This window comes from Centruroides vittatus, unplaced genomic scaffold (assembly GCF_030686945.1).
Source record: "Centruroides vittatus isolate TY-2023 unplaced genomic scaffold, ASM3068694v2 contig_628, whole genome shotgun sequence".
Classification (NCBI taxonomy): Eukaryota; Metazoa; Arthropoda; class Arachnida; order Scorpiones; family Buthidae; genus Centruroides; species Centruroides vittatus.
Genome location: NW_027122385.1, coordinates 4,879,372 through 4,891,757, shown reverse-complemented (window position 1 = coordinate 4,891,757; position 12,386 = coordinate 4,879,372). Strand labels below are relative to the sequence as shown.

The window sequence follows — 12,386 nt, the reverse complement described above, 5'->3', positions numbered from 1 at the left end:
ATCTGCTCTACTCTCTGAGATGAAGTTTGGACTGTCTGTATTTTTAAGTTGTAAAGTTTAAATTGAATCTTGTTTATAAACATTTATTTTAATTGATATGTTAGCATGAATAAGAACTTAGAACAACATTTTCTATTATTAAACAATATCCAATGTACAAAAAAAATCCTGTACAAAGTTATGTAGTGGATGAGTGACTCTCGAGTCAGTCACCTGGCACAATTGTTCAATGAGCAATACATAATTTTAGATATAACCATCCATGGTTATTCATGGTGTTGACTGGGGATGATTCCTGGCTGTGGGTATAGGAGTCATCTCCAGTTGGCACTGTGAGTAACCAAGCAATACATATTCTGCTATAACTACATATTTTATTGACAATTTGAAAAACTTCTTAACTGAATTCTTCCGTAGAATTATATTATACAGGGTGATTAACTTGAGACTGAGTACTTACTTTTGTTCAAACCTTATGATTGCAAAGTAACATTTGAATAACATGAAAACATAGCTTGGCCAACCAACTCCTCTGTCATGGAATAAAGAATTGTTTTGTTTGTATTTTATGCTCATTTTTCATTTTATGCAGATATATTCTGTGATAAGTGAATAAATTCCACAAATAGTCCTGGATGAATCTTACTGAATTTAAAAATTTTTTCAGGGGTCTATTCCTAGATCATCTTTTCCTGGAATATTCCTAATCCTGAGACCCCCCAGTAAAGCTATTTCATAATTTGCAGAGCCATATCTATAGTTGGTCTAGCTACACCCTTCATATTCACTACAGGAATGTGGCTTACATATAAAATCCATAATCATGTTATGTTGAATTAAATTTAAAAAATTACTTTACACAAAATAATATGCTTAAAATAAAATTAGGTATAATTAGTTGCTTCATATAAATTTGTTGATAATTTTAATTTTTTAAAGTATATTAGATGTGTAAGTTATTACTATTCTTCTGGTATCCTGCAAATTTTGAAATTGTGTTGAATCTATAGAAAAATTTTAAAATTTGGTTTAGCAATTGAATTTAAAGATAAATTATCTAAATTGTTTAAAAAGCTATTTTTAAATTTAATTCAACAACTATATTTAATAAATTTCCTTCAGTAATAGTGACTGAATAGAAAAATCATTTTAATATGTTTTATCATGTGATCTCAATATAGAAAATCCTCATTAGCTTGAAATTAAAGTGACAAAATAATCATGACTTTGAATTATTCAAGATTTATATATTTTTGTACAATATGTCAATGTACAAACACCATATAACTGATGTAATTTATTAAGCAAATGGAATATGGCTACTTATACAGAACACTACATTCATTAACTAATAGTTATTCGTAATATAAATAAAATGCAGGTAAACAGCATGTGTTTGGTGAAAACCTCACAGGTTGCCAGATCAGTTTTATAAAATGTTAAGCAGAATTCTCAAAATGTATCCCAAATTATTCTTAAAGTAGCCAAAAAAGTAGTGAGTTACCCAAATATAGTAGCATAGAACCCTACAAATATCTCAATCTGCTACTTTTAGCCCAATCTTGCAACCCTGAAACCCAGCCATATTTTATGAGATAAGAGAAAAAGGGTAGTCAATGTGTAAAGTGACATCCAAAAATGTTTTACTGTAAAGCAAAGGCATGTTGAACAAGTTAGATTTCTTCATGGTCTATTATTCTCTTATAGGATGAAGGCAAATGAACTTCAATCTAAACATATGCATATCACAGTTCAAACAGAATTTCACTTTAAATTTCAAAATAGCCATATTTCAAGTTAAATTTTCTTTAACACATAAATCTCTATATCTTTGGCAGTGACAAATAGTACAGTTATGAACTAATGGGATTTCAAACTATCTGAGTTCAAATTAATGAGGATTTCTTGTATATTATTAGTTTGTCAACTCATTACTGATTTGTTATTTTAATCAGTAAATTCTTTAAATATGCTTTAACACTGTTTATATAATTTATATACAATAAAAATAAGTTTTTATATGAAATAAGTATTTTCATATTTAATTTTTAAAATATTTTTAAAAATTTTGTTCTAGAGTGTTGAAACAAGTAAATTTTGAAGCACAATTTGCTCAGCTTCCTGAATATAATCCTGAACAGTCCCCATCAGGTATTTCTTCTCTTCCAAATTCTCCATTTGTACAGAATTATTGTAAAAAAAGACGATTGTCTAGTAAGTATTAACGAAAAGTTATTATTATTTAAAATAAAATAATTAATAGTCTATTTACATAAAACAAACAAACAGATCATTTCATAATAATTTCTTTTCCTTCAAATTATCAACAAATGATTCATCAAGAGTCAGTTGGAAATTAAAAGCTACATTTTTTTTTTTTATATTTCACTTATTCACTGAAATATAAAAAATCATTTATATGGACAAATAACATATGATAAACAACATTTCATGAAAGTTTGGTCTAATTTTCTGAAATATTACATCACAAATTTAAAGTTAATTTAGATCAAAGAAATAAATGAAAGATTAATGTATTATTATTCTTGGAAAGATGAAGATAAAGTTAAAAGTTCTTCCTGAATTTGGTTAAATATTTGAAATAATTTAGAAAGAAGAGAATTCTATTTTATGTATAGATTATGTCCATGGTTCCCAGGGTACGCGAAATTACATGAAGGGGTATGTGCGGAAATCTAAAATTGGTCGATTTAAAATTTAAATGACACAAATTCGTTTATTTATAACAAAATATTCTCAAAATTTCATCAAAAAAATGCATTTGTGACAATACCTAAATGAAATTCTTATGCAAGAAACAAAAATTGTACAGTTAACACAATTTGTGTTCATGAAATTAACAGACAGAATTACCTTCTAATTTATAATAATAGTAGGGATTAATATGAATTTCTGCTATAAGGGGTATGCGAGTTTGAGCTCTTTCTTGAAGTGGTACGCAGGAAAAACTAATTGGGAACCACTGAGTTAATCAAAATAAAAGAGGTTTGAAAATAATGTATAAAAAATAATTTAAATCTCATTACTTAATACATTTAATAAATCTGAACAAAGATGATGTGCTAGCTACTGTGGTAACTTAGCTGAATCACTTAATGCATTTTTAACAGTTGTATTTTTAAATAAGAGCAATTAATGAGATATTCTCAGGCATGGACAGTTAAAAGACAAATTCTAGTGTTGGATGAAGAGAAAGTCTTCAATAAAGTAGACAAGCAGGTGGGGTGAGCTATGATGATGGTGGTTGATGAGAGTGAGTGAGGACATACTACCAGCTATGGGAGGAATCCCTGTCCTTATTATTTATACATGTGTTGGTATAAGTGATTATAAATTTCACATCTCTCCACAATGCTAGCATGGGAGGGGTGAGAGACTGTTTGGATGATTTTGGTCATCTGCCAGTCAACCTCTGTGTTTGGAATTCATTATTAAATATTAAATCAGTTTGCTGAATAATATGATGGCTATCTCGTTGTCCATAAAGTAAGACCTGATTTCAAATCCAATTTATTTTTAACTATTCTTTAATTTGGATAAAACAACATGAAAGCAGAACAAGGAACAATGACAAACAATGATTTCTTTGTGAATCAGTTCTGTTTATAATAGAGGAAGTACAAGTGTGATATATAAATTATTGTTAATATAAATAAAAGACTAGATTACTCTGCATCAAATAAAACCTCTAACTTTTAACTTTAGTTTAGTGAAAATTATTGTTGTAAATTACTTTTCAATACAATACTATATAATACTGTTTAAACATAGCAAACACCTAAACCAGCATGCCTCAATAAACACTTTTACTAATTTTTTCATCTGTTTATAACAGACATCTTCATCTTCAGTTATATATAATGAAGAACTAAACAGGCAAAATTAAACTTTGTTTGTAAAAGCTTGTTCAATTTTAATTTTGTCCATTTGATTCTGTTATATATACCTGAAGATGTCTGTTATAAACAGATGAAAATGTTAGTAAAAGTGTTTATTTGAGGTATGTTGGTTTAGGTGTCTTGTCTGTTTAAATATTATTAAAAAAGAATTAAGAAAATTATAAAATAATTTTAAAAAAATTAATACTTTCTATAATAGAATTTTAATGTAACATATTTTACATAAAAATGTATTGATCACTGCTACAAGTTTCTTATTTGTTATTGATGTGATAATTTCATTCCTATAGAAGAAAATACACATCACTTAACAAATTTTCGTATAAATATAATTGTATGACTCGTACTTACAGCGTGTACAATTGTTTGAAATAAGCGAAAAGGCAATGGTAACAAAACTACTGAACTGATTTTAATTATACCAAAAGATTATATACAATGACTAGGCAGCCATCTTTCTTCTCTGTCTTAAAACAACAACTAGTACCCCCTGCTTTTTTTTCCTCTCACCTCCTCATGGGATTTTTCTCTAAAACTTCTTACAATAATAATTCTTTTTTCATTTAAAATTAAAAATTTGTCTTTAACAAATAGAAATTTAAATGCAGTCAACTGAATTATAAGAATATTAAAGATCTTAAAATTAAATATGGAATCTTTTGGAATTTTATCTCATACATAAATAATCAGCTCTTTAAATTTTGTCTCAAATATATTTCTATATAATCACATTAATGAAAATCAAGAAATTTGATAGTTTAACTGCTTTTCCAATATATATTTTATTTAAAATTATCAATTTTAATTTTATAATTTTTAAAAATTATAAAATGTTTTTGTATTATTAAACAAGTAAATTTTATTATTATTGTTAACATATTCTAATTCTAATACATATGTATTTAATTTTCAGCAGTAACTCAAGAAGCAGAAGAAGAAGGATCACCACGTTTTAAGTCATCTTGTTATTCAAGTAGTTCTGAAGCAGGAACGCCTAAAACACCTAAAAGTGCTAAGATCGAAGGAAACCAGTTTTTTGGGCCAACATTTAACCTAGAAGCTTTAGCAGAAGCAGCTTCTTTAAGACTAGGTAAATTAAAAAATTACACATTCATTTGTTTTGAATCTTGCTTATTTTTATTAGATGATAATTTTTTGAGTTCTGAAACTATTCAAAAATTAATAACTTTGAAAAATTGAACATAAAATAATTTTTCTATAATTTGATGAGTTAGAAACATTACATATAAGTAATATCTATTAATTTATTCATTTATAAATTAATACTTATAATATCTGTTTTGAGTATCTTAATTATATGAAATTCAATACATTAGTGATTTGATATAACACACTTTAATAAAATGTGGACGTTCTGTAGACCACAGTTTATTGTCCTCCTGGCTCCAGATTTTGCTGCTTTTTTTCATCTTATTGTAGAGTACTGAGTTCAATAGGCAGTTACTATTTGTCTTATATATGTATTTGTATACTTTTCATTTGCTACTGCATAAACATAGCTTAACCCTGGGTATCTTGATATGGAAAAAGCTGAAACAAAATGGGTGCCTGACATAGGGTGAACAGTAAGTTGATAATCAGTAGCTGTCATGTGACATGGGTTGTTTATAATTACACATGGCAGAAAAAAGAGTTCCTCTTTATAATGTGGCCTTGTCTACACAAAGGTGAATGCTTTGGACCTTAACAATTGTATTATATCAAGTCTCCAGTGTACTTGTTAAGATATTCTTTTTATTAATTAAAATTGGATAATCTTACATTTACTATATAACATGTATTCTATTCTGGATATCAAGTCATATTAAGTGAAATCTAATGCAAGTTAAAATATTTTATACTGCAATTTCTTTTCCTTGGAAAAGAATATATTCAATAGAAAATCATTTTAATTAAAAGCAATTATAATAAAAAGATTATATTTTATTATCAAATTAAAATTTACTTGAATATAACACAGGATAATTCAAAAAGACTCATCTAATTTCAATGTTTTACATTTTTAAAGATTAACAACACATAATGCTAAGTAATACATAAATGTAAATGACAAATGTCTGAGTTTCAGATTATGAACAATAGATGGGGCACTGCCCCACTGGCATACATACATACAAGAAAGACATCGGCCATACACAAAGTGTTTAGCTGGCAGAAAAGAGGGTAAGGGAAAGGGGAGGGGAAGAAGGAGGGAGAGGAGATAGACAGTAGAGAAAGGTAGGATCCTCTGAACGGCATACATAAGTCTACAGTACCCTCTATGTTTGATGCTGTCATGCAGTTTTTAGGCTGCAAGGCTGTAGTCCCCCGAAGGGTCTAAAAGAAAACCTGAGTGTAGCGAACACCAATAATTGAGTGCCACCACGAATAGCTAAGTATAGAAGTTAGTGCCAAGTGGCTGTTAGTAGGAAGACTTATATCTACTTAATACTAATAAATCTGAATGCAATCGCAAATCTTGATACTACTTAACAGCTAGACAAACAGAGCGAAAGCAAATGAACACAACGACAAAGTAGACAAGACAAAAGAGCAAGACCCTGAAAGTTTTTTTCCCCTATTTTATTTTATTTTATTTTATTTATTTATTTATTTTTTTAATATTAACTTACTCACTAACTAAACTAACTTACCATTACCTAAGACGAACCTAACCAGATGACTAAAGCTAACAAACCCTAATCTAATTTAACCTAACCTATCATAACCTAACCGCAAACCAAGCTAAGAGTCCCTAATCTAACTTACAACTAGGACTAACTTAAACTAACCGAATTTAGACTGAAAAAGAAGATGGAAAATAAGAATTAAAATACGAAGTTGAAAGGCAGCTATATACCAACAGTTGAAACAAAGCAAGGGAAAGCTAATTGCCATCCATGCCCCCAGAGTGAGTCTTTCAAGAGCCCCACTAAGGGATATGAATGTGAGTAGATGATGGAACATTGTACGCGTGTGAATGAGTTGGTGCGGGTTGCAAAGCCAGTTGTACTCTTCAAGAAAAGCAGCTCTCATTAAACTATCTCTAATGTGATTGTACCTATTGCAGCGAAAACTAAGTGAAGTAGTGTTTGGTTCTCCTAAATACCACAATCGCATTGCGGATTTTCCCCAAGGTTAAACCTATGCAAGTATTGCTTAAAGTTGCCATGTCCTGTAAGTAGCTGAGAGGTTGTAACTAAGATAAAAGTGGCAAAGAATTGCAGTAGTGTCAACCTTGGAGATGAAAGTGTAAGTGAGCCTACCAGTGGTGTCAAGGTCCCAGCTGTCTTGCCAGAGAAGATTTGCTTCTTGACATGATTGTTGATGTAAGGGGCCATCCATAAATTACATAAGGGCAATTTCGGCCATTCTAGACCCCCACCCACTCGTGTAAGAAACCATAATATTTGCTTTGATTCATCTCCCCTTTCCTATCTTACGTAATATTTAGGCACGATTTAAAAAAAAAAAGATTTTAACAAAAAATTTTTTTTATGAAACCCTAAAAATCTTAGGTCCAAAATATATAATTATTAATTAGTTAATTAATATGTACTATTATTTATAAAGACTTTATGTGAACAAATTTAAAAATATAAATATTTAATGAATTTGAATGAACAATTTATTATAAAAACTTTATTTTTTAATTATCAACAATATTTTCATTATTATTATCATTAATGTCATAATATTCATTTTTATATTAATTTTAATTTTCACAAAAGGACGCAAAAAACTTTGACAGTTGGATTGGTCATAGTGAACCAGATGTCTGGATGACTTGATGTTACACAGTATGTGAAAGATTGGGTGTTTGTCCCACCTATGTCCACAAGTCTTTGCAAACTTAAACAATGCTTTTCTGCTGCTTTAGAAATGGTTACCAATGACATATTGGAATATGTTTGGCAGGAATTTGCATATTACCTTTACATTATATGTGTGACTACATGAAGTCATATCAAACATTTGTGAAAAAAAATTAGACATTTTTCCTTTACATTCATGTATTACACATCATTCTGTGTTGTTAATTTTCAAAAATACAAAAATTTGAAATTGGATGATTCGTTCTGAATTACCCTGTATAATAATAGTTCTAAGACCTTTCAAATTTTTAATATAACTATTTATAATAAATTTATTCAACTCTTTTATAAGTAAAATTTGTGTTTCATTGAGCCTATGTTTGTTATATTTAACAGATTTCTCGGAATTTGATGTTAATTCTCCGCGATCTCCAAGAACCCCTAAAACTCCTGCAGATGGCGAAAAAAATCAGTCCTCACAACGCAGGATTCTTGATCAAAAAAGAAATCTTGTATTAAAATTATTTAATGAACAGGCCTCTCTTTTTCCAACAGGTAATTTCTTAAACAAGATTATAAATTAACAAGTATTAATTTATAATTTTTAGAATAAAAAAATTGTTAAATTTATTAATGAAAATTCAAATGCCATTCAATTAATGAATCAATTAAGTATTATATTTACTCAAATATAGCAACATAACATAAAACTGAAATGCTGCAAATAGGATCAAATTACTCTTCTCAGAAAAACATTAATTAACATAATCAGTTTTTTATGGTTATAGGTTCTTGAAAAGAAAATACGAAAGCTGTTCTTTTTCAACCTCTGATAGTCCATAAAACAAAGACAAGTGTAAATAACAAAATGAATTTATTATCAAAAGTTAGGTAAAAATATGGTTACTTTTTGACATAATCACCGTGAAGATTGAGGCATTTGTCTATCTGCGAACGAGCTTTAAAATCTCTTCTTCATAGAATGTTGCCACCAATGACTTGAGATGGGCTGTAATGTTGTTTTGAAGATCATCATTAGTCTCAAACCTCTGCCCTCTTAACCATGTTTTCAGTTCAGGAAACAAGTAGAATATTGCTTGGTGCTAAATTTGGGCTATATGCTGGGTGTTTAAAGGTGGTGAAGACTTCCACCTCTTTCCTGAACTGAAAATGTGGCTAGGAGGGCAGAGGTTTTAGACTAATGACGATCTTCAAAACAACATTAGGGCCCGTCTCAAGTCATTGGCAACAACATTCTATGAAGAGGGGATTTTAACACTTGTCCACAGATAGATAAATGCCTCAATCTTCACGGTGATTATGTCGAAAAGTAACCATGTTTGTACCTAACTTTTGTTAATAAATTCATTTGTTATTTACACTTGTCTTTGTTTTATGGACCATTGGAGGTTGAAAAAGAAACAGCCTTCATATTTTTTATGCAATAGCATAACAAATACGAGGGCTGTTTCTTTTTCAATAAATAGCATAAGACATATTGAATCACTCATATTATTTAGAATCACATCATTATGAATCACTTAGAATTACAAGATATGCAACAATTTATAAATCTTGTGTGCAGTACAATTGTATTGTAAGAAAGTATTTTTGTGATAATTTGTATATAATTAAGATTAATTATCTTCACAATTTTATAACAAAAATTTCATTTCTATGCATTCATCTTTCTTCATATAATCCTAATTTATTTAAATGTTATTTCAATAGTAATTTTTCTTTCTGAATATAAAATGTTTTATAATTTACTTCAAAATTGTGAAATAGTTATAAATTGTGTTGTGCTGTTTATGGTTAATTTCTGTAGATATTTTTAATTCTATCTTTCTTCTTGATTTATTGTTCAGCAAAAATGTTATTTAATTTAAACTTCTGATTTATACAGTACAGTCAAACCTGTCTATAACAGATCCCCAAGGGACTGAACTACTCTTCTGTAGTAGACAGGATTCTGTTATATACAGGTTACCTACTATTGGTATCCCTTGATTAATGCAATTAATAAATTTCTTGATGTTACCACATATATCAAAATTGTGTTAATCAAATACAGTTGTACCAGTGGTATATATGCAGCCCTTCAAGAGCTTGATTGTGGCTCAACTAATAAATAAAAGATATTTGTTATTTTTTAAAATTTCATTACAAACATTACAAATTTATAAATCTTCAACTAGCAAAGAGTAAATAAAAAAAATGTAATATGTAAAAATTGTCAAAATAAATACATTATGATTATGAAATTTTTTATTTTAATTTTATACCAAGAACACTAGGTGCAGCTCCCAATATTTTCAGGTAGGTAACAAGGATCTTACATCAAAAAGTCTGAGCACCCTTGGTATATGATATTATTGAAAGGATCAAATGTTCAAAATGGAAATGGTCTGGGCACATTGTAAGAAGACAAGACAACAGATGGACTACAAAATCCTAGACTGGTACCTTCTCTCTTCATGTGCCATATCAGGTCACTATGATGTTGATGAATACCCGGCACAAGTTAATACGGATTATGTGTGTGCCAAGTGATGTCCTGGGGAAGTTAGTATCAGAGTGGTTCCCCGTTGCCTTCTCTGGATATGCGATGTTACATGGGGGAGAAATGCCTTGTGGGAGGTCTTTTAAGGGTAACTGGCCCCTATTCAGGTATTACAGATGTGGAGAAAACCTGAAAAACTCCATATGACCAGCCTGTCTTGGCAAGATGTGATTCCATGACCAAACTCCAGTGTTCAGGGATGGAACTGCTCGGCTACTGGTGGGCCAGACTGGTACCCAGGAGGGATCAAATGCCCAAGACGAAGTCCCAAAGTATGGTGGAGCAATGAAATAAGGAAAGTGATTGACATAAATTGGAAAATCAATGTGTGACCATAGGGCCGGTATCTCTTTGATACCACGTCAGGATGACACCACTGTACCTTTAGATTGATACAGAAAATCAATTGCGCGAGCGGTTACGTATGGGTTAGACCCGGAATGAAGCGAGTGGAGAGGATGACGGAAAGAACGCACCCAGAGATTTATATATAAAAATATACCCGTTTATTTTTTCCATAGGACTAATTAGATACAAGCGATTACTTTACAGAGAGACACGTGATAAGGTACATGGCTCACAATCCGCGAACATAAATTCTACGCGGATTAGAGAGAGAGAGAGAGGAGCTTACAAATATTCGCGTGTAGGATAAATACCTTAAGATATGTAGTCGAATGTCGATGTAATAATCGATGATATCCTTATAGACCGTTGTAGGCGTTCGGGCTAAGAATAAATGATCTTGTAGTAGATCGTCGGTAATGACTCTGTCCACTAACAGGTAATAGTTGTTCAGATAGGAAGTGTAACGACGACAGTTCGGCTTGAATATAGATGATGAGGGAGGATCGGCGGCGACAGGTAACTATCCTTTTGAGCGCACAAACACACGGTCAGTAACAACTTCTCCGTCTTACTCATCGTACTCCCTTTTTATATGGGGAGGGAGTTTGCAGGCCCTTCTTTGATTTCGTCAGAAGAGATGATCTTCTTGGACCAATAAAATTATTGGTGACGTAGTCGTGTCACCGAAATTTGACTCATCTTAACAAGGAACTCAACTCGTGGGAATCGAGTTTAAACTGTTCTTATCAACAGAATTTATCAGTTGATTTCCCGTTTAACTAACCCTTTTTGGTCTATTTCGTTCCGTTTTTGTATAAAATGTAGAGGTTGTATAAAATATAGTTAAAAGATTATAAAGGTATATATAAATGATAAAGTTCACAATATCCCGATCGTCACATCACCCTGGGTTTTCTAAAATCAAGCTTGGTTTTATCGAGCAAGCTGGATTTTCACCTAAGGAATTGGTTTTACATATTCGTTCCGGCTCTCTCTCTTTTGCATTATATTGCGATCGCGTCATAACGTCACATATGTTACCTTTTCCATTCGCGGAGGTTATTAATAAAGTACGGAAATTGGCAATTTCCTCACGATATTTGCTCTCTCTCTTTCTAGTAGAATAGTGTAAGGAAAAAAAAGGAAGTCATGGAATAGGTTATCTGGAGTAAATATGATTTATTGATATATAAAGGCTACATGCATAGCAAAATTATAAGGATAAATCGTAGCAAGAGCTGTATATGCATAATGCCTGGAGTCTCGTTGGTCGGAGTATTCTGGATAAAGGGGAAAAGTCGTTAGATGAAGAAGGTAACACGACATATTATAATTTATATTAATAAAATTTTGATTTCATAGCTATTTCGTTTCTTAAAAAGGATTAAGTTTACGATGTAGAGAATTTTGCGATTTAGGTTCCCCTTTTCGTTATTTTTGGGGGTTGTATATTGTTCCTGCTTTCCCTTGGTGAGCTAGCTTTCCTTTTAGGGATTCGACTTCGTCGTGGAGTTGGAAGGATCCAAGGTCGATCTTCCACAGGTCCTTGACTTCTTAAAGCATAAGAATGAGATGAAGTCGGTTGTTCCTCTTCGATAGTGGATTCTACTTCAGTTTCCTGTTCTCCTTCAGATTCCGATTCCGATTCAGATGTGGGTTCAGATTGTTGTCGTGACATCTCGGAGAAGATAAATTCGTCCCAGGGGTCTAAATAGGAACATTCCTCTGAAAGAGATTGAT

The 12,386-nt window shown here is 30.8% G+C and overlaps 1 protein-coding gene across 3 annotated transcripts in view; it reads left to right on the top strand.

The window, feature by feature from the left end:
- The window catches only part of cic (Putative transcription factor capicua), a 123,070-nt gene that overhangs the window by 99,236 nt on the left and 11,448 nt on the right, over positions 1–12,386 (top strand). For 2 of the 3 annotated variants that reach the window (XM_067275595.1, XM_067275596.1), the window contains exons 15-17: positions 2,078–2,214; positions 4,834–5,010; positions 8,132–8,290. In XM_067275595.1, coding sequence (XP_067131696.1) covers positions 2,078–2,214; positions 4,834–5,010; positions 8,132–8,290 — 473 coding nt within the window. The remainder of the gene's footprint in view (positions 1–2,077; positions 2,215–4,833; positions 5,011–8,131; positions 8,291–12,386) is intronic. The other variant, XM_067275597.1, reaches the window with a different exon arrangement.